Below are 24,423 nucleotides of genomic sequence, written 5' to 3'. Positions count from 1 at the left end.
GGATCATTCCATCACAAGCGCTCGCTCTGCTCGAAGCGGTTTTCCTTCTTCTTCGTCGGAATCGGGTGTTTGTGAGTATATACGAGAACGGGTCCGCCGACAGCACACGGCGGCTGTTGGCCGACTTTGCATCTGCCTTGCAAGCGATCGGCGTAGATGGACTCTGGCTGCATACCTCCCGAATGCTGTCTGATTTCAGAGTTACGGATCGCATCGTCATGCTGTCGGAGATCAGGAACCTGGCCCTTGCACCCATGATTCCATACGCTACGGATGATAGCGGCGCCGGGACACTCCTATTCATGAACGACGTGATGACTTGTAGTTCAGACATATTGGAGTTGATCCACCAACAGCGGCTTCAGAATGCAGACATGGTGATGGGAACGGACTGGGGAACGATCAACCGTACAATACGTCAAGACGAGCCGGGCTATGTGAGCCAAGAAGATTTGAGTACGACCCAAAAAGTCCGCCATACACACAGGCTCCTCGTCTGTACGACATGTGGGTCACACGTGGCATCAGCGGTGATCTAGTCTATCCATTCAGAACACCGGGGGGCTATACACCGATATCAGACTCCGAAGACTGGGTCACCGACGCTTTCTCAACCGAGAGCAAAGGCAACTGCGAGCGTTGGCTGCAAGGCCGACCGTTCCCTGTTTACAGTGGATGGGGCGGCATGGCTGCTTTTGATGCCTCCCTTTTCACGAGCCAGCATCTGCGCTTCCGATCTTCAACCACCTCAGGCTGGTCAGGCGGCAGCTCTACCGGCGCTCTGGGCCCTTGGGGCCGCCTCGTGAGCAGTGAAGGATACCTTGCGTCCGACTGTCCAGGCGCCAGCGAGTGCGAGTACATCGCTCGCGACATCTGGAATCTGCGGGATGGCAAGGCTCGAATTGTTTTGGCACCGCAGGCCCGCACAGCTTACAATCTCGATGACTGGCTTGTCATGGCCGAAGCGGTGCCACCTACACGTCATGTGGAATCCGATCTTGACGATGACGACTTGATCGACTGGTCTGGTGTTAATGTACCAGACACTGTGGTCTGTATTGCTTCTAGAGACAAGGACGGGACGAGCCTGGACGCCTGGTCTGAGGACAATCATAGAGTGCGTCTGGATCCGGTGTGGCGACCAGGCAACAACTCAGTCGCCAAGATCGATGATCACGAGGGTCATAAGTAAAAGGCTGTGGAATTGGAAGCTCCTTCACCCATCGGAGATGGCCTTGAAGAGTAGAAATTGCAGCTGGTCGCTGACTCTCAGGGCTAAGATGAAACGCAAGTCCAAATTTACGTGGAGGTTTCTCACCCCAATCGCTCTGCCATTTGACAGGTGAAACTGGTTTGATCATAGTGTATGAAGTTCCCTTTGCAACATCATGCTAGTAAGGACATAGCGTGGCTAGGTGGTGACGAGGAGACGTCTATATAGTCACACCGCTAGATAGATGTACAGCAGGTCACCGAGTCCGTCGGTCCTGCTCACTGGTCGTCTCGGCGCCAAATCGGCGCGCATTGGCAACGGAGGCCGCCAGTCGGATTCACGCCCACGACGACTGCGCTCGGTACGCCAGAAGGCAGAGAGAATGCTCAAGTGCATGCAGTCCTTAAGTACCTCAGCCCTGTCATAGTTGCCTGTGAGGAGATCTATCGTCCCTTAGATATTTGCAATGGGACGTCGAGAGGCCGCCCTCGGCGAGGCTGATGGGGCGGCTGGGATTCCCTTCTGTTTAGGATCGGGGCTGGATCAGCAAAGATTGGCATGGTCGAGCCGGTTTTCCGGGGCTTTCGCCCAGTGATTGGAGGAAAGACGGATTGCGAATCGTATGCATAATCTTAGTGACGGTCATCGGGTAAGCGATCTTGGGGTCTTCAGCAAGATGTCGCTGAACTTCACGTGGTTTTGATCGTGAAGTTCATTGTTATGATCACGCTTGGAATGAGTTGCAAGCACACTTTACAAATTCGACAGCCTCGTTGAATTGCTTTAGTCGGCTCCAGATCGTGTTCAAGAGCATCTCCTGCACGGCACGCCCGATCATCGTTACTTTCAGGTACATTCGGCTGCAGGCTGCAGCCTTCAGCTCCGTTATGTCGAGGTACCATGGGCGCTGGTCGCCATAGCCGACTGCAGGTGAGCTCTCGTGCAGGGTCCGCTGACCATGCTTTTCGTATAAGCCAAGGGTTCGGTGATAATCCTCGTGGCAAGTCGGTGGCGTTCCTAGTCTACGGTCCATGAGCGCTGGCGGCAAAATAGATCGGCTGGAGACGGAACGTTGTTGGCCGATCAGCTGGCTAAGCGAGTGTCTGCGGAGGCAGAGGGAACGTCTTGGGGCTGATGAGAAAGCAAGATGGGACTTTCAAGAGTAAAACGAAGACTCCGGAAACATGGGTCAAGACTGACAGAGTGGCTTAGAAGGCAGGCCTGGTCACGGGTACACGAAAAGATCACGCCAGGGTTGCTTCAATGTACGGACTCCGAGCGTGATGGTGGCACGCCGTCACACGGCACACCAGGCTGCTCTAGTGTAGGTTAGTATGCGCATGGTGTGGGAGGAACCGATATTGGTGGGTGGGAGGCCTCTGCGAGGCTGGGATGGCCAAAACGCAATGTAACGCTCCGTTCTTCACTTGCACGCTTAGCAGTCTTTCAGTTTTACCCAGAAATTATTCAAAATCGTCGTAACTCAAGACCAGTCTTCTTCATGATTCGTAACGCCAACTAGCTGCACTCGAGATGGCTGCCTTCACTTGAAACAAACACTCAGCGCCGCTCAACCGAAGGAGAGACATGGAAGATTCAGAACCATGGCCCGCCAAAGTTGCACGGAGGTTCGTTCTCGTTGTCAGGACCAGGTCCAGAGAGATTGAGCCGTGTTGACATCTCCAGGGGGACAATCGATGGCCAACGCGAAGCCGTTTCCACTGCCGTTCGCTCGGTTATCCTTGACGACCGCGACGGCGCTTGCGGGATGCCTTTGAGAGCCGGCGCCCAACGAGGGAAAGCTAGGGTCGACACACCCATCAGGAGACATACCCTCAAGCGAGAACGATGTGGCGGAGGAATCATCACCGAAAGCCATGTTGCCAACCCTCATCGAAAAAGGAGAGCGAGTCTCGGACACGAAAACAGAGCCTGTCGACGGGATGCCTCGTGGACGTGGGCCAGCAGATGCCATGACATGTGCATGAGTGCGGGCTCGAGGTATGTGCTCACTCACGCCTAGGGTGGGTACCTGCACAAGGTTCGGCTCTGCAAGCGCAGCTTTGGCGTGTTCCCGAAGATGCCTTTGGAAGTTGTCGGAGCGCTCGATAACGCTCTTGCAACCTGGCTCCTGACAATGAAACTTCTCATCCTCTGAAGTTCTAAAATGCGTTGGACGGTGACGCCTCACCTCTCGCGGGTACCTAAAGCCACGACCGCAAATGTCACATTTATGCCGACCCTTGATCACCGGGTCATGCGACTCTAGATGGTGTCTGTGAGACAGTCAGTGGATATTCCAGTCTCGACCCTAGGATGGTGCTTACCTCAGTGCATCGCTATCTTTCTGCGGCTTGCCACAGGTTGGGCATCTCGGAAGAGGTAAGTGAGCGGTCTGAGCGCTATGAGCCGACGCCGAGATCACTGAACCGCGTCCTGCAGGGGCCGTTTGAGCATAGCCCTGCACCGAGCCGGTGACGGGGAAGTAGGAATCGATCACTGCTTCTGCGGCTCCACCGAGCATCCGATAGTCTCGAAGTTGTGGGTTACCGAAATTGAAGAACTGAGTAACAGTATGCTCAGGAGCACGATAGGGACGATCACGGTTGTTATGACGTGGCTCGGCTTGTGGCGACGCAAGAGCATGATAAGCTAAAGGGACCGGCGAAGGAGGCGGCAATGGCTGGAGATGTTCAAGGTCACGGTTGAAGTCACTTTCAGCATGGTAGTATAACTTTGGAAGTCAGTCAAGGGTCTAGTTTCCGGCGGCAGGGAGGCATCGTACATCATCGTGGCCTGCGGGTTCCTGCAGTGCCCACAGTCCTACGTTGCTGGTTAAGTGAGCGTTGGTGAAAACACGACTGATATAGTCATCCGGCCTGTTGTCCATAGTTCGATAGAGTGACTGAGCTGGTGCGGCACTGCTCGACCACGCTGGTATATCGGGGGTGTAGTGAATCTAATCGTAGTAGATTGCATGTGCGGTGAGCAACAGCAAACGAATGACCGGGCGATGTAAATCGACCTTGTACTCGCTTCTCCAATCGAGTACGAAATCTGAGGAGTCTCGAAAGATGGTCTTACTCGGGGTTAGCAGCTTTAGCCAAGGCGCGAGGCCGCCGCCAGCGAAGCCCAATCGGGAACAGGTGACTTGGAGCAGCGTGTAACAAATCGTTTACAGACTCCATGTACCCGAAAATGTTGATTGGATTCGGTTTGTCGTGGAAGAAAATCACAATGTCTTCAGCGAGAGCGTTGCATCCAAGTGATGTACAAATCGCTTCAATAACCTGTGTCCGTGGACTGCGGATCAGAGCCTTTCTCCCGGATAGCTTGCAGATGTAAGCCGCTCGCCCCACTTCTCGTTGATCACGCAGCCAGGAAGACATCTCAGCGTTGAGCCAAGGTCGTGAAGTGAGTATCCTCACCAGCCCTCTACACCTAGGAAGCGGCGCTCGACCGGAATGCTGTGTCAGAATACCGGCCAGTTGCTAGGAGCGGGGACGGCTGTTGTTTGAGTAGTCAAAGCGTGCCCGAGACGGTAGCTCAATTGTCGCAAGCATCACGACACACTGGTTCTGTTCCCACGAACTTCAATGTTCGAAGTCCCTCGAAAGCACCTGGAGTTCAGGAGACGAGCCATATCCGAGATTTGATCAGCTCCGGGTCTTAAGCTAGGACTGGCAACATTAGTAGCGACAGAAGTTCGGGAAAGAGGTGGAAGTCGAGCTTCGATTCACGTCAGGATGCATACCGCAAACTCCAGCCGCCTTGCCTGGCGAGAGCGCATGCTGATTGCCTGTTGGTTGTGTACTTCTGATATTGAAGCGAATTCAGAGTGGGAAGACGACAACAATCTTGCCGTTACGCAACAAATAAGTTGGAAAATTTGTCAAGGACCAACGACCTCGACTGCGGAAGGAGTTTGGCGAGAGAATCGAGAGGTCTGGCACTCGTAGTGCAGGTCAAGGCTGGCAAAGGTCCCTGGCGCAGAATCGCTGGTCGTATTGCTATGTCTGCTTGTAAGAGAGTCCAGAAGATCGTCATACAAGAGCTGGACCTCAGAGCGAACAGGACAGGGAGACTTGTGAGTTCCCGTGCCCAGAGGAGCGCGAAGCGGACATAACCATCCTGCGTGTTGATGCACGCGTCACAATCCATCATGGACAGGGTTGTTCTTGTTGTGATCTCAGGCACCGCATGGCGACACCGTAAGGACAGCAGCTTTCGAAACGGAGTTGGACGTGTCGTTGAAAGAGAGTTGCGGCTCAAGTGGGACGACGCGCTCAAGGTTTACCGCGAGGACACCCTTTGAAGGCGGGCCAAGCCGGGGAGGGCGGACCACCGACGAGCCCCGTCCAAGGGTCCCGTCGGGGCGGTGAGCTTGAGAGCAACTTGCCACTCTATTCGCCACACGTCTGACGGCAACGTACGGGAAACGAGGCGAATGAGATGGGCTCAGAAGCCGGATCGACGTTGTGCCACTTACACGGCGTTGAGTCACGCGGCACGAAACAAGAGGCTTCAACGTTGTTGAGTGGACGAACGAGGTGGTTTCCATGCCGTTGTGATCGAGGCATACCAAGGGCCTCATGTGCTTCATGGATGGATGACCGGTCTCATCGGGTGCTCGCTTGCGTTGTTCTCGTTGTTGTGTCACACAAGGTGTTTTTTGAGGCGTCTATTCGGGTTACACGCGTCCCAATCTGTTTGGGTGGCTCATTCTGGAATGATTCATAGATGATGATGCAAATGCTTGAAAATGCAGAGTCGAGAGCTTTTCTCAGCTGTACTGTCCTTTGGCAATATCTGCGCCCAACGGTGACTCCTCACCTGCGGTCAAATTTGGGCATCATGCAGCTATCGAACGGCACGACGCTCCAGAGACCGTAACCAGCTTCATCCAATTAAACTCTTCTTCAACGCATGATGCTAATGCAAGCCTGTGAGAGTCAAGATGTGGCTGCTCCATAATCTTCCATCGGTTGTTCCAAGGGCACCTGATACAAGACATTTGCAATGGCCGCTCAGTGAAGACAAGGAAATTTGCCACGCATGTCGACAATGACTCAACGGAAGGCAGCACCTTGCGCTCTTGGCCACTCGCAAAGGCCGATCATTCACAGCCCCATCGTTTGTTATTACGTTGCCACTGGGGGTACACTATGCTGACCTCTCAGTGCGTGATTTGGTTCTCTGTGACCGAGTACATATCACGTGGGCGTTTTTGGAGAAAGGGAAAATCTCCACATCCATAGTAGGCACAACAGCAAAGAATGTGCACCTGTACATGGCTTGAATATCTCGACTGCCAACTACTAAAACAAAGCAAAACAAAATTATCGCTTTGGCGCAACTAATCAGAATCCAAAACTATCCAAAATACTGCTCGCCTCCGGCTCCTTGAACTGCGTCGGCTGCTTCTGCTTCTCTTCCTCCGGCGGCTTACTGGCTTGTTCCTTCTTCGCTTTCATCTTTGCCAGAAGCTCCGCTGCCTTGGCTTCTCGGCCGTCTTTCGCGGTGTCCACTTTCGGCTCCAGCGAGAGCGACTCGAATCCGTCGAGCATGGATTTCGGCGGTGCTGTGTTGGAGAAGCCGAAGTCGTCAAGCATTGACTTCGGCGACTGAGCCGGTGCAGAGGGGGTTTCAATATCGTCGAGCATGCTTGATGCGGGTCCTTGTGCGGTCGGTGGCTTGTCGTGGACGCCATTTGAAACGGTGGCGCCGTTGGTCTCCCCCACGGGCGGAGCCGTCTCGACAGGCTTGAAGTGCCAGGTACTCACAAGCTCTAAAGCTAGGAGCCAGAGTCCCATCTTACGTAAGATTCTGGCCGAGCGTAGAACTGCGCGATACTCGTACTGCTCTCCGCCCAAAGATCTCGCACCCTTCTGTCCAGGCTTAGCGGGCTTGTCGCGAAGATGCTGGTATAAACGCAGAGTCAGGGGATCATCTTGCTGCCATGACCTAGGCATACGTTCCGCTTCGTCGACCTCAAGCTGATCGATGGGAACAACCAGAGCTTGAGCGGCGAGCGAGGTATGACCCATGATCTCATGAACCCAAGATAAAAGCCACCTGTCACCCGCTTTGCGCGCCTCCGGTAGCACTCGATCCTCCATGAACTTTAGAAGCTCCGGACTACCGTCATCGCAATACACTCTCGCCACTGCAATCGCCAGAGGCAGATCTTGACACTGCCCTGCAAGAATGCGAATAGCACTAGCTGGATCATCCGCGAGCAGGAAGAAAGCTGCAGCATATTCGAATCTTCGCTTGCCCATGAGCGCGTAGGCATTTTTGCGAGCTGCGGTGCGGTTCTCCTCCGCTGAGAAGTCTCGCTTGAGAAAGTTGGACGTGCTCTTCTGCTCTTTGTTTCCAACGGCAACCCGCCATAGCGCCAGCAGCGTAGCCTTCTTCTTCAAGGCTAGGAAATAGAGCGACGCTCTCGTTGGATCCGGAGGATAGACTGATCTGAAAGAGGTCTGCGCTAGACTATCGAAGATCTGCTCAAGGGAAGCAAGATCTGAACCTTCGGATTGCGCGGCTCTGACTGCATGAAGCCAAGCCGGAATGCCGAGTTTACGGACAGCGGGCCAATCCAGCTTACTACCATAGTAAGCGTGTAAGGCTTCGAGGAGAGGCTGCTGAGTCTCTGAGTGGTACGCGAAAACAATTTCCCGCCAGCTCATCGCAGGGACGCTTCGAGGCGGTTCAGCTTCACCATTGCTTGTCACTTTGTCATCGGTCCTGTGGTTGTCCAGCTCAAGAACGTGGAGCTTCCAGCTGAACAAATAGCGGAGAGCGTTCTCGTCCAGTGACCCCATGTGGTCTTGCACGTAGACTATAGTCTGAAAAACCAATTTCAGACGCTCCTGTTCCGCGTCCGAAGTTTTGGGCAGATCGATGTCTTCAAGCTGCTGTGTGAGGCTGTTGACCGAGTCATAGTCTAAGAAGGCGTTGTCTGGATGATCTTTGTCGGCACTGATATCGGTCGGTGAGGCGTTCAGCATGGGATGTAATTCATCACCCTCGGTGTAAAAGCGAAGCGTGCGCTCTAGTCTCCTGAGGATGCCCGCTGCCGTATGCAACCGTCCACGCAAACCGAGTTGTTGCAAGAAGTGTGGATGCCACGACACCAGGGGCTGTCTTAGCGCGCTCATGAGCGAGTGCGACTGCACCTCAGCAGACTCACTCATGTCTATTCGATCACGCAATTCCCACATGACTTCGTTGCCAGCGATAACAGCGTTACTTCTAAAAATGGCGTTACCGGCCGCAATTGCCAGCTCTCCGCTAGATGTCCAGGCCAGGCTACTTATTGTTGGCCCGATCCCAAATATCGATATGCTCTTGAGATGATGCCAAGTATGCTGTTCGGCCGATTGCGCGGGCTCGTAGCGTGCTTGTGCGAGGATCTCAACACTCGCTCTCTGGGCGACCGCTAAAGTACTGTTCGCGTCCCCTCTGTGACTTGGAAAGTCAGTGCAAATACTCAAGCGCATTGAGTGCACCTCATCGATGAACCTTTGTCGATGCTCAACGTAGCCGTCTTTCAAGTCCATGATGTTAATACTGCGGCTATCGTTCGACGCGATTGCAGCGACGCTGTCTGTAGCCTCGATGAAAGACGGTCTGGTGAAGTCTGATGGGAAGGAAAGCGATGCCTCTGTCGCTTTCACCTCTTCGTTTTGTAGTGATTGGGCTGGAACATCCCGGCGTGATAAAACCCCTTCCTGGTCTATACCAACTAGACGAAGCCAACTTTTACGCCGAGGATGCGAGGTGATATGTACATCTCTCCAGATGATTTCAGAATCTAGTGAATCGGCCAACAGGGGTAGTTGCCTTTGTCTGGAAAGAGTCAACTCTAGATCAGAGGTCCCTGTCGACTTGCTAAGGTTGATAGCAACGTAGCTACCAGAGTAGTCGAGGAGGAGGAACGTCCTGCAGGGCGCTATGTCCTGGGAGGTGAGAGCAAGGATCTGCAGACCTTTGTCGCTTTTCAATTGATGATTGAAGGATGAAGTGATCCGACCAGAGGCATGGAGAATAAAAATCGCGGTATTGCTCACGCAAAGTGTGCCACATTGGTCTTCAAGTTCAGAGGCATCCAAGACGACAGCTTTTTGTGAGCCAGGGGGCGGTTTAGATCTTCTGCCAACCTGAAGCTCGCCCTCCTTGTTCGAGGGAAGTTCTGTCACAACGCCTGATTGCGACCACGCAAGGAGCCCTCCAGTGGCAGAAGAATGACGAAGGCCGACGACGGCATCTTGGGTGCCGATCCAACGTCCAATGTGCGCAAGCCGATCCGAGCCTCGAGCGGGACTGAAGAATTGTTCTACGTCGCCCTTCCACCAGTCGATAGACCCATCGAATTGATGGACCAGGACGTTGAGCTGGTCGCCATCAAACCAAGTCTCAAAACGGACATTCGTACCTGGCGGGAGCTTCATATCCAAGTCTTCGGCGTGGGCAATGTGATATGCTTGTTTGGCGTTTCCAGACGGTGTACTAGGTCTCCGTTTATGGCCAATGGTCTGCAGGCCCCAAGCAGACATCCGTCCGTTTCCATCAAACGTTACAACTGCGTCGGGTTGGCGAGTGCTGATCTCTTTGAGGTGCTCGAGAGAGTGCGTAACCGTACCAATCTGGTGCTTCGAGATTGCCGCGCCAATGGCACAGGAAAGGGCGCCGGAGCGCAGGATGAAAGCATACCGAGGCGGCTTCGGTGGATCCGCGCCTTTTGAGCTCAGAGAAGGGGAATGCGGTATTGCAGTCACAAGATCGATCTGAGTATGTAGCTTCAGGATTTCGAGGTCGTTTTGTCCGCCAGTTTTCCAGACACGCAAGACGCCATCGGCACAGAATGTGTACAGCAGCTCCTGATCCTCATCGTTCCTCGTGCCGTAAGCCTTGGCCCGCGCTTCGTCCGACTCCTCTGCATCTTCCTCGAGTTTTGGTGGATCGGGTTCGCGCCACTCAATGTGTGTCACAGCTGCAGGGTGTGGCAGATAGGCGTAGTCGAATAAGCCTTCCTCGAAAGAAAGGCGCCTCCAAATCTTGACCAACCGATCTCTGGGTCCACAAGATGCAATCAAGCTAGCGCTCGGGCTGAAGGATGCAATTTGTACCGCAGATGGCAAGCTTTTGCTCCATAGTACGTGCCTCTCTTCCACCGGAGGTGCATTCATGTGTGCTCTGACGGGCGTTCCTTCTCGACTTGAAGGCAAGACCGAGAAAAGCGACACCAGCCTAGTTCCTCCAACCAAGAGTTCTCCATCGTCGCCCCAGCTCAAAGATCGCGTCTTATCTCCAGCATCCTCACGCCTTAACAGCAGTGCTTTCGTCCATGTGACACGGTTCCAATTGTCCGTCTCGGGCTCCAATACCCAGACATCGCCCTCAGAAGCGACTGCGACTTTGGCGCTCTGTTCGCCCTCTGCTTTGACTGCAACTAGCTTTTCCTCAAATGTGACCGCTTGTACGAGCTCGTTCGGGGAGCGTAGGATGTTCAGCTGGTTTCCTGAGATGTACACCACGTATCGTTTCCAGCGGAACGTAAAGGTTGTGAGAGATTGCAATGATTCGATCGGCGCGCCAGGAAGGATTTGGGCAAAGGAAGAGTAGGACTCGGGTCCCGGGGAAAGGGAAGGCATTTGGGTTGATTGCTACCGGGTTGTGAGGTTCATGATCGTGTATCCGGAGCGTGTCTGATCTCAGGAGCTAACGAATGCGCTGCGAATGTGCCAGTGATTATGCGGCGCTTTCGAATGGCCGCAGCAAGCCTTCGTGGAATGTATGCTCTACTCGAAAGGTGGACAAGCAGTCATATGCTTGAGGGGTTAGTCTCGTGGTCAACTAGAGACGAATCCTACCTCGGCGACAGGTCATCTGCATTCGCTCTCTCCATCGATCGCGCAGCGCGTCAAATGACGATCACTGCGGCTTTTGCCGAGAAATGACCGGCACGACTGCGCATGGCGTCTGCCACTCGCCTAGGCCGTGGCACCACTCACAAACATACTCACTTTTCTTGTCACCGCCATTTGGAAGCATCACTCGCTATAGGGATCATTGATTTGCTGACGACCCGCGAAGTACCCAAGTATCTTCAGTACTGTGGTTGTCTGCTACAAAGATACACCCCACATCGGGACCCATCAAGGGGGCTTCTTCTACGCTATTGATGATGGCAACATGAAGCTGTCTGAACGACGGAACATCAATGGACTCAAATGTCCTATCTCAAACCATCGTATCCAGCATAGCGCAGGTTTCTGAAGCCCTGCAAGGTTTCTGTCGCTGAACTTGGTTGAAGCCTGCTTGGCATTAAATCTCATGGGACAGACTGTATATTGACAATTGGACGAGCTCTAAATAGATTAAATCATGAATGACTATTACCCTGAGAGTCGCTGCAAAACATGGGCTTGGCATCAGTCTTTGATCAACATGGCATTATTAACTCGTCGTCGAGCTGAGGTCGACATATCATGGAAAGGACTGCAGCGTGTGAAAAGAACTCATGGCCGATGCCTGCGTGTAATCATAACCCTGAATCATGTTTCGGATATACATTCTTGCTCTTGTCGTTTGCATACGCTTTGTAATTGTCGCATGTCTTTGCGAACTCGGTTCGGTCAGGAAAGACAATTTGATCGGGCGATTCCACGTATTGCATTCCGAAGCCTTGTCCGATGTGCCTGCATAATGTAAGTGTGGATTCATGGTTGAGCTCCAGTGGTTAAGAGGTCTTACCATGCGATGTGGCAGTGCTGCTCACGAAGATATCGGGTCAGCAATCTGCTTGCAACATCTCATTCCAAAATATGGCAGGTTTTATGACTTACCATTAGCCAGGCTCCAGGATTGTTTGACATGAAGGCCAACGCCAGCCAACCACGTGCGGGTAAGTTCGCAGTATCGCGGCGGACTGGAGTCTCCCAGTTGAGTTTTGCGGTTGCTTCATCATAAGCACCGGTACCCTGTCCGATGACGAAAAAGTCATGGCCATGTAAGTGGATTGGATGATCGAACGACACCTTATCGGGGTCGGTCCAGATCAGCCAGTAATTCCAATTTCCTCCGGATCTGGCGTCAATCACATTGTATGTTTCTGGATAGCTTGTATTGCCATCCATGATGTACCCCATCGTTGGTTGGGCGTAGTCGATCCAGATGGGTTTGTTGAGCACCCACACCACCATACTTTTGCCGTCAGGTGTCACAACCGCATTGGTGATTTTCGTATCGAGCGTGTTCTGGAAAGAAGCGCTTGGCACAGGCTGCTTCCAGTATGGTGACATGTCCGGCTCCAAGCCTTCTGAGAACTCTCTCCGTGGCGACGTCGATGGTGTCCTGGAGTTAGATCCTTCGTATGTCCAGATGGCCCGGCCGCCATCGGCTTTGGCATTTATACCTCCGCCTTGAACCACGCGGAACCAATAGTTCCCGGGGGATTGATTTGCGTCAATGACGACGTCGTATCGCTGGCCAACTGCGAGCAACAGCCACTCCGTTGTGAAGGGTTTGATTGGAACAAAATCAGCTGCGATGACTTCCATGGCATGTTGGTCCAAAGAGACATGGATGTAAGAGTCGATGGCAGCGTTGAGGAGGCGTAGTCTATACTTCTTGCCTTTGGTGATAGTGACTTGGTTGTAGTTGCCTCTTCCGCTAGTAGGGCTCATCCCGGTTCCGTTGACGAGGATATAGCTGCGGGTTGGAAACCCACTTCTGGTGCCCTCTTGAAGGTTTTGCTGGGCGATTGCAGCCACTTGAAATGCAGTTAAATCCTGATATATTTCATGGACCATGTATGGCCCAAGATCAATGTCGTAATTCGCAGAGGCCGGGCCGTCGAAAACGAGGTTGCCGAGGACACCATCTCCGTATTGGGCTGAAGTGTGTGAGTGATACCTGAATTGAGGTCGGTCAGCGGCTGGAGTACACCTGATTAAGTTTCCGGAACGCTTACCAACCAGTGCCGTACTGTGTTACCGGAAAAGTATAGGTCTTGGAGTCGCCGGGTGCTATCGCGCAGGAGCTGATGCCGTTGACGCCATCTTCGCCTGGTGTGTTGTATTGTCGGATACCGTGCTACCTCTAGAGTCAGCAATTTCCCAGCTGTGACAACTGCACATTGAATACCCAGTGTATTGAGGTCGCATTGTGTTGCAACTTATTGTTCACGGTGACGCTGAGTATGTCACCCCATGTAGCTCTGATGATTGGTCCGGGGCTTTCTCCATTGACGAAGAAACAGACTTTTTCGCCACTACCTCCTCGGTTGCATGTGCCGTTGGTTAGATCCAAAGTGTAGCTGACGGTGTTGCCAGTGTGCGGGAATCTCTGCATGCTATATCAGACATTGTTGCAACAGATCGCATCACTTCCGCGGCCGAGTACTGACTGTATCGAAATCTGTCGAGATGCTACGCAGAAAATCAGTGACTACTCTCCTGATACCCCATTCCCCATCGTTCATACCTGAAGTCATCCTCCCAGCACCCTCTCGTGGTGGGGCCGTGACTGCAATCGTCGCGCTCAAAGACGCCGCGACTTCGCGAAGGCACAGCAGAAACAAAAGCTAGAGACGCTAGTGTGATCAAGCAGAACAAGTCAAGCGGCGAAAACATAACGGGCAAAGTTTATCAGGCGTGAGTCAGATTCGGGGGAATCAGCTTGTTCTGAGAACTTATACCTACATTGTGGGCCAAGTACTGAGCCAAAGTATCCAGTACACCATTCATACGATAGAGGCTCCTACGGCGTTCGTCTTTCTCGTAGAGACCGGCAAGCATGAGCTCAAGCTGCTGCTTATGTGCGTATCATAGCTTACAACTATTCTCGTTCGAGATCTCCGACTGGCTTGGCGATAAGGAACGCCTTTGATCGGCGGCGAAAGTATGCTGCGATGAGGAGTGGGAGAGACTTCGAGAAGACCCTCGGGGATCCGGACTATCCATTTTCACGGAGCGCAGGGCAACCCGTCGTTGCCGCTATGGCATCTTGATCCACCTCAGATCATCGAAGGCCCGTGAGCAATGCAAGGTTCTCGGGTCCCCTCCTGAACCAGAGATGCACCAGAAGAGCTCTTTGGTCTTATTCTGCAATGCTCACACATGTAACATGAGCACGGAGATTCCAAGATACAGGCATCTCGTGAAGGTGGCAATTGCTGACATTATGACGGCAGATGCTGATAGGAGGTGACGTGGAACGAGTTGATCGCATACCGTACAGACGGAGACGTTGTTAGTCGATACTTGTGCTTCTTCGTTCGTAACCGCCAAGAAGAGAGGATGTTGTCGTAAAGCCCAATCGTTCTAGGGCCAGTGTCTGTGAGACGCGTCATGCTGATCTCTACGTTCGGCTCATTGGGAACATAAGCCTCACCACCAAAAGTCCATAGACTAAGCTCTTGCAAAAGGTAAAATCAACAGACTCGCGTGTATAGTGCTGCAGTCCACGCAGCAGCCGCGTGCTCTTCCAAGACTGTGGTGGTCAGCTGCCGATCTTACCGGGCGGATTTGTACTATCCCGTGGTCCACCTTCAACTCTGAGCTTCGAGGGTGGTACTTAGGTTGCCTCAGAGCGACATCCCCCTGCAAATTCAGTTCCAATGGACCAGGCGATTTCAGTGTGGTGCGACATGTTGAGATGGAGCTCTCTTGAGCTGCAGCACCGGACTCCTTCGCTTCCTAGCCCTTGAGCTTGGTGAATGCCGCCAGCGAGGCCTAAACCATCGCCAGTCCCTACGCAGTCCCCTGGAGATGATGCTCTCTTCGAGGAAACGAGAGGTACTTCGCTTGAGTGAGTACAAACAAGGAGCCTTTGGAACAAGAACAAAAGGTTATTCCGACGCGGGGAATTGAACCCCGGCCTTGTCGGCACTGATCTTGTCAGTTCTTGACGAACCGAAGATTGAGAGCGACAAATCCTAGCCACTAGACCACATCGGAAATGAATTTTTGGATGCTGGGTGGAGGGAAATTATCTTGATGAACACATAGAAACAAATCAAAGTCAATTCGGACATGGTTAGCCCATTTCACTTCCATGCAGCCCAGATTTGGAAGGCGCGCTTGGATCGTGCCTTTCTGTCATGGATTGCATGTAAGTGAAAAGAAGTGAAATGAAAGGCTAAATTGACGTGAATATTATTACTTGGATGAAGATGCCACGTGGGACACTGAAGTCCTGTGCTCCGCCGTACCACAGGGGAATACCAATCTAGAGGCGCCCCTCCCATTCCAAATACTCCATAGCACGCAGGAACGAACCTTATCCGTGTTTACGTTCCATCACTCAACTGGAAGTTTATAGCCTGCCAGCTAATAGTTTCTTTCATGGAAAGTCACCTACGAGAATTTTAGGAGGGATGGTAGTATGGTAACATATCTACTGACACTTAGGTTACCTACTGGTATCTGCGAGCCTCTCCGCGATCTAAATCCAGCCTGGAGTTCTATCATTTCCTAAAGGACTCAAGAAGATGATATTCACCAGAGAGAGCCATGCCAAAGACTTCGGGATGAGTAATGGGTTGGTGATGGAATTCTGTGTGGCATACCGAAGATTAGACAGATCACTACTGAGCCCGTTCCGCCCTGCCGGTCACCAAACGTCTTCTTTGCGCGTATCGACCGATTCCATGTTCGACCTTGCAAACGAAACCTTCGTTCATGCTTACCCTAGGGCCTGACCACCTCACTCATCCAGAAAAAACCCAGATACAACAGGATGCGCCCTTGGTTCGCAAGATGCTATCTTCCCTGACTCTGCATGCTTATTCTGCTACCAATTTGCTAGCCCCAAGCAAGTCGTTAATGTAAGCATTGTGCAACGGCGAGTGAACCGGCAGTCCATCCGTATGCCCTGTACAGCCTACGCGAGAAAATGAGCAATTTGAAGCCGTATATCTCGGACACATGCTTTCCGTAACCCCCGCCTTCGATGAAGCATGTAATTTTCCCCGGAGAGGTTTGGGCATGACGCATGCAAGTTCTCCTGATCAGCCCGCGACCTCCAAGCACTCCATTGATGCCCTCATGAAGCTTTTGAAGTGCGTCTAGAGGGAGGGGGCTGCGTTGCATAACCCATAGCGAGTATCGGTTTTTTCCAAACAGACGAGAGAAGCACATTATGCTTCAGCTGTTTCCAAGGGGTGAACACTATATCTTGCTGTTGCATTCTTGACAACATCTTAGTTGCCGAAACAAATGCATTGCTCTGCCGTGAAATCTGACCTTTCGGAATAGGTAGTCGGGAAACGTGTTTAGATCACTTGATCAGACACTGTACTCGATTTTCCCAGTTCACCCGTCGCTCCCGCGCTACTACCACCGGGCGCCAAAGCTACTATGACTTGTATCCATTGAGATTCAAAACGGAAAGACTATCTGTGTCAAAGCTCCAAGGACATGGTGTCCATACGCTGTTTCATTTCCCTCTCTTCAATTGTCAAAATAAGCTGGAAGGTACTCGATTAGCAAATTCGGCCTCTATTTGGCACACGAACGTAACGGGGTGGAGGCTACTCACACAGAACCGCGCCGATACCACCAGTAATCCAGGACGGCCATGCTCTCATGGTCGAAAGGAAATCCATTCCTCCAGAGAGCAAGATCTGTCTGCCACGTCCACTCAAAATCTGATTCACAACGGCATCCGCTACGAGCTGCGGGTCGATGACTGTCATGCCTGTCTTGTCGATGTTGCTGCGGTGCGGTGCGATCATGGGAGTCGCGGCCCACGTAGGGTGTACGCAAGTGAGCTTAATCTCGGGTGCTGCAAAGCCAAGTCTGTTGGTGCGCAGCTCGGCTGCAAGACCTTCGTGGAAAGTGAGAGCCGCCGACTTGGTCATGCAGTAGTGCACCATGCCTCTATTGCGGTAAGTCTTGTCAGCATGTGGTCCAAGTTTCATTTGGTGCTTTGGATGGAAACGGGTCATGACTTCAACGACTAAAGAAGGAAACAACATACTGCGTCATATGTCAGCGAATTACAACATCAGGGTTGATCACTATTAACTCACCGGGCCGGATAGGAACGAAGCCATGGAGGCCATAGTGACGATATGGCCTTTGCGCTGCTTCACCATGGAGGGTAGGAGCGCTTGAACCGTGAAGTAATGAGAAAGTGTGTTGACATCGAAGATCCGGCGCAACTTTTCAGGCGATGTAGCCATAATACTTGTATCGAATGCGATGCCGGCATTGTTGACCAAAATGCTAGGGTTGCCGTAATCTGACCTGATCGCGTCGGCAACAGCGTTCACAGCCTCTGCGGAAGTAATGTCGCACTTGTAATAGTTGATCTTCTCGTTTGGCGGCATGTCTGCTGGCAGCGAATCGTGGAGATCGAGGGCCATCACTCGGATGCCCTTTGCAGCGAGCCCTTCGCTGATCAGTCTACCAAAGCCACTCGCAGCCCCAGTGACTACAGCAATCTCATTCGGCCAGTCATATCTGTGCTTTTCCGACCTTAGTCGAAAGTTGTTCTGACCAAGCTCGGAGAGGAAGCCATGCACAGAGCCAGCAAGACCAAGTCCGAAGAGCCACTTGAGAGCAAGAAGGCCACGCTCAACAGGTCGATAGTATGAGTAAGATTTGAGACTCTCCAAAATCGGTTCTCGTACTTGCTGAGGGCCAACGGTAAACAGGATGAGCAAAGGTCCTGTGACGAGGGGGTTTAAGACCACGTTCCTGATCAGAGCAGCCATCTTGGAATGTTGTCTCAGGCAGAGATGTGGGCCGCAAAGAGAAGTACCGAAGATCGCCTGGAAGTTGCAATGGAACCTAGTCTCGATGTGAGATCTATTCACTTCTTTGTAGTCGGCATGAGAGCCGTTAAGGGCCCTGGGAGACCGCGCACCGGAAGCGCAACGGCCGGTGCCAGGTGGGCAGAAGCCTCGGCACCTGGCTTTGAGGCTCGTACCTAGGTGTATACGTGCAGAAGTATTCAGGCCATTTAAACCGGCGCACTCGCTAATATCTTACTAGTCTTTAGCCTCGATAGTCTACACCGCACAAGAGCGAATGGAATGCATCTAAAGAACACGCCTGTGCTGATCTCGGCGGTGCCACCTCGATGCCTGAGATGATCTCCGCTGAAGAGCGCGGAGAAGTTCGTGGGATGGCCGACATAGACATCATCAATCATTCCTAGCAGCAGGACATTCTGTGGCAACCACCAGGGATAATCTATCCTCTCTATTGCGCAATTACTCGCATGTCTTCGGCACTAGGCCATTCGCGCCTGCTGTCAAGCACCCTTACACCGTTCCTATACCCATACCTCGATAGTTCATGGTCCGCCGCGGCCACGCGCCTCGCCAGAAACACTCGCACTCGAGCCGCCGGTAACAGACATCCGGATCGGAGATGGCAGACTACCACATCGGTTCCGTCTGAAGCGACTACGCAGCCACCTCCGACCGGACCTGCAAGAGATGTGACCCAATACGACCACCTGAACCCGCAGCCTGCGGACTATCGCGAAACACCGTTCACAGACGCGTGCGCTCTTACTCTCGCCGCTGGGAATGGTGGTCACGGCTGCATCTCCTTCTTAAGAGAGAAATACATCGCGGACGGTCCGCCCAATGGGGGAGACGGAGGAACTGGAGGATCGGTCTACATTCAAGCCATCCGTGGCGAGACGAGCTTGCATAAGTTGGCTCGACGAGGGATCATAAAAGCGGATCGAGGAAGAAACGGACAAGGTTCGGCAAAAGGAGGGAAAAGAGGGGAGGACGTTTTGCTGACGGTGCCTGTGGGAACGGTACTACGAGAGATTTCGCGCCATGATCCTGTAGCGGAAGAGGAAGCGGAGCTGAGACGGAGTAGGCGGTATTCTATGGAAACAGAAGACCCCGACGACACCGAGGCCGCGGAGGCTGCAGAGCACCAGCGGACTCACAAGCGAGAAAAATGGCTGCTGCATCCCGCTGCGCAGCCTCACCACTACACTGCGGAAGATTTTCCTAGACTCCCTAAGCCCCGCCGCAGTACACTCGCCATGTCGGAGCCCCGGGGACCGATTCGTCTAGATCTCAACAAGCCTATGGAGGTGCCGATGCTGCTCATAGCTGGCGCGAGTGGAGGACTGGGAAACACTCATTTCGTGACTCCGTCGAAGCCAAAGCCCAAGTACGCGACCAAAGGCGATGGTGGAACACGAATCGCGCTCCAGCTCGAACTCAAGCTTCTTGCAGATGTCGGTCTGGTTGGGCTTCCCAATGCTGGCAAGAGCACACTGCTGCGTGCGCTGACCAGTAGCCGCGCTCGTATCGGCGACTGGGCCTTCACCACACTTGCGCCCAACATTGGCACTGTCGTACTCGACAACCAGCGCGGTCGCTTGGAGAACCCGCTTTACTATCCTACTGGCGAGCTACGAACGAATTTCACCATCGCTGACAACCCCGGCTTGATTGAAGACGCACATTTGGACCGTGGGCTCGGCTTGGGCTTCCTACGACACATCGAGCGCGCGGGCGTGCTAGCTTTTATCGTGGACTTGAGCGCGGGCGATTCTATACAGACACTGAAGGGTCTGTGGAACGAAGTGGGTGAATACCAAGGCATCCGTGACAGAGAGATTGCCGAGGCGACTGAACGGAGACATGTCCCGAACGAAGAAGGCAAGGTGACATGGTCTCCCGGATTTTCTGAGTTTGAGCCAGACTCTGCCGACAAAGTGCATGGTGTTTCAGCGCCGCAGGAAGATACTCTGCTCCAGCCTCTGCCTGGCCAGTCTTTGCCGCCGCTAGCCCTGCCGCCCATCTCCTCTAAGCCTTGGATGGTTATCGCGACAAAGGCAGACAAACCGGAGACGCAAGAGAACTTCCAGGCCCTGCAGGCTTACCTGGCGAAAATCCAGGATGGTATTGAGGAGCATCCCAGCGGGAAGCCAAATGCGTGGAAGAAAAAAGTTCGTGCTGTGCCTGTCTGCGCTATGAAGAAAGAAGGTGTTCAAGGTGTCCAGGACATGATGACTAGCCTGCTCAGGGAGTTTTCATGAGTGCATACGCTCCGATAGAAGCATTCGATTGACATCATTGTATATTGACTTGTATAATTAGCAAATTCTTTCGAAGCGTCTTTCTCCTCCGCCAAGTTCACCAGATCACCTATTTGCGAACAAGGGGGACTCAGCACACGCATGGGCACAACGCTCACATAGGAGTCTAAGACATATCTAATCGAAGTCACAATCAAGGGTAATGGGACAAACTCAGCCCTCACTTAAAGACCTTCTCCACCTCGCCCGCATCCACCGCCTTCTTGACAGCAGCGTCCAAATCTTCTTCCTCCAACCCCAGAACCTCCCTATCAACCTTCGCTTTCGCCTCATAATTCCCTCCCCTCCCCTCTCCCATGTAGTTGACAAAGATCAGCCCCCCAGCAGACCTCATGTCGCCCTTCGCGAGCCCCTCAAAACACGCCTTCTCCCACTCCTCGATCGAGCTCTGCGTGATCTTCCAGTCGCCGTCTGCGGTCCCCGTCACGCGCTTCAGCGAGTCGAAAAGTACATCCTGGCTGATGAGGAAAGACGACAGGTAGACGAAGTTGTTCGCGTAGTAGGCTAGCGAGGCGCGAGGGTTGGAAGAATTCGTCAGCGGGAGGGAGAGGAGGCGTGCGATTCCGAGGCCGGCTTGGGGCAAAGTGACGCTGTTGAAGAGGCCGGCGCCGGAGTAGAGGGTCGCGGTCCGGGATGGGATGTTGAAGCCCAGGCCGCCTTGGGCGAGATTCTGGTAGGTGGCGTTAGCGCTGTTCTGAAGGATCTAGGCATCTGAGCGATGCAGGCAGGTTATTTACTCACGAACTCAGTCCATGGGTTGGTGGCGACGCCGATCCAGCTCAGGCCTGGATAGGCCTGGGCGAGCTCTTCGACCTGCTTCCGCGCCATGACTTTAGGCAGCATGATAGGTACCTTGGACAGGTTCTTGGCCAACGTCTCGTTCAGTCCGTCCATGGCGTACTCGGTTGGGACGATCCATTTGACGCCTGCTTTAGCTGCGGCTTCAATGATCCCGGGCTGAAGGCCCATGGCCATGAAGTTGAGAGCGATGACCGCAGCATCCTGGTTACTGAAAGCGGTTTGGAGAAACTCAGGGTCTGAGTAGGAGCCCTTGTGGACGGTCAAAGATGAATGGCTGGGGAACGTGGCTTTCGAGTCCGAGCGAGAGATCACAGTGACATGGAATTTGTTGGTCTCCAGTAGGTGGTTCAAGATCTGGGAGCCAATGGTGCCGCTTGCCTGTAGGTATACGTGTCAGCTGAGCTTACTGCATCTGCGGCATAACATGTCTCTGAATACGTACGCCGACTAAAGCGATGTTCTGGAGGTGGCCTTCGTTGGTCATCTTGAGTGTCAGAGTCGAAAAGATTGTAGCAATCTAGTTTCTGAATGAGATTTGTTGTCTTAATAGAAGAGCGGATATTAAGTGTATTTGTACACAATCAGCACGAAGACGGATGCTTCAAGCTCCATCCTCATCCTCATGCAAGACAACGCTCATGCATGAAGGCTCCACCTTCTCGGCCCTCCGCTTCTCTCCGTGGCCGACGGATGAAACCTACCTACCGCAGTACATGTACGCTTTGACCATATTATGCAATTGTTCCGACGCCGATTTGAAGCAGGCAAGGAGACTTCACGCAACTTCCAAGTATTCACATTGATGCGGGCAGGGTCCAGGTTCTGGCCCACCTGATGTCAACGCCGGACCCAAAGTTCACCCGAGCCCGACGTCGACAAGGGTTGGATTGCAATTAAACCACCAGTTCTGTGACATAGCTCTCTATCTCTGGAGGATACAACCTTCCCAATTTCTATAGGAGATAGTAGCACTTGAAGCTCGATTTGGAAGGGAGTGTACCTATTGTCAAACGCCGATAATGGTAGCTTCCTAATGCACATGAATATGTTCCCTTAGTACCATCCCTCCCAGGTTTTCTAGATGTAGCTCTCCCGTGGAGAAGCTACTAACTGACAGGCCACAAATTTTCCGAGAAGTGGCAGGCGAACTTTCTAAACAACGCCGCAGTAATAACAACTCGGTACCATCTATTACTTACGCAAAACATTATCAGTCTATGTATACCCCAAAATCATATGCGCGTTTCGTAAAATGCAAGGGGTATAAAGCAAAAAAGAAACATGTACGCCAATCGCGCTCCAGAAACCACGTCTTTTTCCATTGATCCCTAGCATCGAGCCTTGAGATCCCAGCCGCCCTTCTTGAATCTGGCGCCCAATACCAGAAAAGCGCACAGTAATGCAGACGTCGACGCCCATACCTGTGGCGCGACAAAGCTGCCATTGTTGGCTGACTGCAATACACCGCCTATAGGTCTGTACGCGAGTTAGTGATTGATGCTTCGCCTAGTATAAAAAGCAGTCGAACTCACGGGCCAGTCAAAGCGGCGAAAGAAATTGTCGCAAACGCCATCCCCAATCTCGTGCCCACCACGTTCAAGTTCGGCGTCAGGCTCGCAACGGCCGTCGGGATTAGACACTGGAATGAGGCGTTGATCATGCCGTAGAAAACGGTAAAGATGTAGAAGCCGGTAGTGCTGTCGACGGCGAGCCAGGTGTAAGAGACGATTGCGACGCAGAAAAGGACAGGGACCACAGTATTGAGAGGTCCGAATTTGTCGGCAAAGAAGGGCGGGATGATTCGGGCTGGTATTCTAGAGAATATGTTAGAAATGGTCAGAGTGCTTTGTACCTTGATGGCTTGACATACCCGACTCCGTTGATGATGATGACCAGGGTTGTCGAAGCTGAGTAAGGCAGTCCGGCATTCTCGATGCCGTAAGAAGCGATCTAGCGGTATTATGTGAGCGAGCGGACGAAGTTGGATCGTCAAGACAGGGAGCCTTACGTAGTAAAACGTGAAGTACACGTTCCAAAGGACGAAAAAGATGCCGCCAACGAAGAGCACGTACACAGGCTCAGTGAATGCTTTCCAGTCGATGATAGGTCCAGTCGCTCGAGGTGGAAGTCTGAACACGTTAGTATCAAGATTTTGTGACAAGTTGCGAAAAAAATGATACCTCGGGCGCATAAAAGCAAATGCAATAGCCAACAAGCCGAGATTCAAGAACCCAAGTACACGCGTAGTCCAAGCAAACCCGATCTTCGGCAGAAGCTCACGTGTCAGGATGGGGTATATCATGCCGCCTAACAAGCAAAAGATCAGTACCGATTGTCGGAAAACAGACCCAAAAAGTATCCTCACCAACTGAATTGCCCGTAGAAGTGATGCCCACAGCAAGCGCACGTCTATTAGAAAAGTATGTAGCGATCAAACCCATACTCGGACAGAAAAATATCCCTCCACCAATGCCGGTCAATACGCCCTGGCTCAGCAATAGTTGCCACCACTTGGTGGAAAGGCTCATCATGAAGATCCCCAGCAACTGCAAAATGCCACCAACGAACAGCGTAGGCACGAAAAGTCCCGCATCTAGCAAGCGTCCCGAGAAGGCTCCAATGAAGAAAGTCAAGAACACCTGGATAGAGCCTATCCAGCTGATCGTGCTGGCATCTTCGGGCAGGGTTTGCGTGTAGTAAGCCTGGAAAGAGCCGAAGGAGTTCACGTAGCCCCATGTGACGAAGATGATGAGCCAGCCCATGGCGACTTGCAGCCATGCCTGAAAGCCGCCATCTGGAGGCGGAGGCGGGTCACGAATGGAGCGAGTTGTGATTCGCGAGGCGACACGGTCGAGGACGTTGCTTGCCGTCTGGCGAAGCTCGAGTGAGTGTTGCTGGGGCCTTCGAGATCCATTGGTTTCAGTCTTGTGGGACTCCTCATAGGACTCGTGGTCTTCCTGGGTGGCTATACGCTCGAGAGCGGACAGATCATCCTCATGAGACTGGTAGCTGCTGTCGGAGTTGTTCTTCTCCTCGATCACCTCCTGCCTGGACGGCTTGTAGTCGTCATCACGGTCCTGATGTGTATAGAACATGATCGCCAAGGCAGTAGAAGGATTGGCGAACGAAATTAAATGCTAGCCAACATCTGCCGAATGTTTGTCACGAAAAAGAAGAGAGGAAGAGGAATCCACTTAGTCAGAGTAAAGTCAAACACCGATGACACAGAGAAGAGCGCAGCAACACGCACGCGTGGGTGAGTAGGGCGCTCATGGCGGTAGTAGGGCGCAGTATCTACGATTTCGCTGGGAGGTTAATGA

The 24,423-nt window shown here is 52.8% G+C and overlaps 8 protein-coding genes across 8 annotated transcripts; 2 read left to right on the top strand and 6 right to left on the bottom strand.

Moving 5' to 3' along the window:
* Nucleotides 1-505: 505 nt before the first annotated feature.
* WHR41_05507 (uncharacterized protein) lies at nt 506-1,192 on the top strand (the record flags this gene model as incomplete). The annotated part of the gene is made up of 1 exon (XM_069374112.1): nt 506-1,192. One exon carries the CDS (start codon nt 506-508, stop codon nt 1,190-1,192), a length of 687 nt encoding a protein of 228 aa, XP_069229374.1.
* Nucleotides 1,193-2,390: 1,198 nt separating this feature from the next.
* Nucleotides 2,391-5,476, bottom strand: WHR41_05506 (uncharacterized protein). Its single transcript, XM_069374111.1, has 3 exons — nt 3,999-5,476; nt 3,541-3,947; nt 2,391-3,489 (listed from the first exon to the last, which is right to left on the bottom strand). The coding sequence occupies exons 1-3, from the start codon at nt 4,101-4,103 to the stop codon at nt 2,856-2,858; spliced, it is 1,146 nt and encodes a 381-aa protein (XP_069229373.1). The 5' UTR covers nt 4,104-5,476; the 3' UTR covers nt 2,391-2,855.
* Nucleotides 5,477-6,573: 1,097 nt separating this feature from the next.
* On the bottom strand, nt 6,574-10,869 carry WHR41_05505 (uncharacterized protein; the record flags this gene model as incomplete). The annotated part of the gene is made up of 1 exon (XM_069374110.1): nt 6,574-10,869. One exon carries the CDS (start codon nt 10,867-10,869, stop codon nt 6,574-6,576), a length of 4,296 nt encoding a protein of 1,431 aa, XP_069229372.1.
* An 890-nt stretch (nt 10,870-11,759) lies between these two features.
* WHR41_05504 (uncharacterized protein) lies at nt 11,760-14,459 on the bottom strand (the record flags this gene model as incomplete). Its single annotated transcript, XM_069374109.1, has 7 exons — nt 13,703-14,459; nt 13,626-13,647; nt 13,364-13,564; nt 13,191-13,312; nt 12,064-13,132; nt 11,972-11,988; nt 11,760-11,916 (listed from the first exon to the last, which is right to left on the bottom strand). Exons 1-7 carry the CDS (start codon nt 13,849-13,851, stop codon nt 11,760-11,762), a joined length of 1,737 nt encoding a protein of 578 aa, XP_069229371.1. The 5' UTR covers nt 13,852-14,459.
* A 2,292-nt stretch (nt 14,460-16,751) lies between these two features.
* WHR41_05503 (uncharacterized protein) lies at nt 16,752-18,243 on the bottom strand (the record flags this gene model as incomplete). Its single annotated transcript, XM_069374108.1, has 2 exons — nt 17,253-18,243; nt 16,752-17,147 (listed from the first exon to the last, which is right to left on the bottom strand). Exons 1-2 carry the CDS (start codon nt 17,937-17,939, stop codon nt 16,752-16,754), a joined length of 1,083 nt encoding a protein of 360 aa, XP_069229370.1. The 5' UTR covers nt 17,940-18,243.
* A 205-nt stretch (nt 18,244-18,448) lies between these two features.
* On the top strand, nt 18,449-20,242 carry WHR41_05502 (uncharacterized protein; the record flags this gene model as incomplete). The annotated part of the gene is made up of 1 exon (XM_069374107.1): nt 18,449-20,242. One exon carries the CDS (start codon nt 18,449-18,451, stop codon nt 20,240-20,242), a length of 1,794 nt encoding a protein of 597 aa, XP_069229369.1.
* Nucleotides 20,234-21,733, bottom strand: WHR41_05501 (uncharacterized protein). The gene is made up of 3 exons (XM_069374106.1): nt 21,546-21,733; nt 21,044-21,481; nt 20,234-20,972 (listed from the first exon to the last, which is right to left on the bottom strand). The coding sequence occupies exons 1-3, from the start codon at nt 21,585-21,587 to the stop codon at nt 20,463-20,465; spliced, it is 990 nt and encodes a 329-aa protein (XP_069229368.1). The 5' UTR covers nt 21,588-21,733; the 3' UTR covers nt 20,234-20,462.
* Nucleotides 21,734-22,325: 592 nt separating this feature from the next.
* Nucleotides 22,326-24,368, bottom strand: WHR41_05500 (uncharacterized protein). Its single transcript, XM_069374105.1, has 6 exons — nt 23,469-24,368; nt 23,284-23,410; nt 23,112-23,232; nt 22,974-23,053; nt 22,636-22,917; nt 22,326-22,579 (listed from the first exon to the last, which is right to left on the bottom strand). The coding sequence occupies exons 1-6, from the start codon at nt 24,196-24,198 to the stop codon at nt 22,432-22,434; spliced, it is 1,488 nt and encodes a 495-aa protein (XP_069229367.1). The 5' UTR covers nt 24,199-24,368; the 3' UTR covers nt 22,326-22,431.
* Nucleotides 24,369-24,423: the final 55 nt, after the last annotated feature.

This window comes from Cladosporium halotolerans, assembly GCF_011745625.1.
Source record: "Cladosporium halotolerans strain TM138-S3 chromosome Unknown Sca15, whole genome shotgun sequence".
Taxonomy (NCBI): Eukaryota; Fungi; Ascomycota; class Dothideomycetes; order Cladosporiales; family Cladosporiaceae; genus Cladosporium; species Cladosporium halotolerans.
The sequence above is the reverse complement of the archived record's forward strand: the minus strand, read 5'-3'. Positions and strand labels throughout refer to the sequence as shown.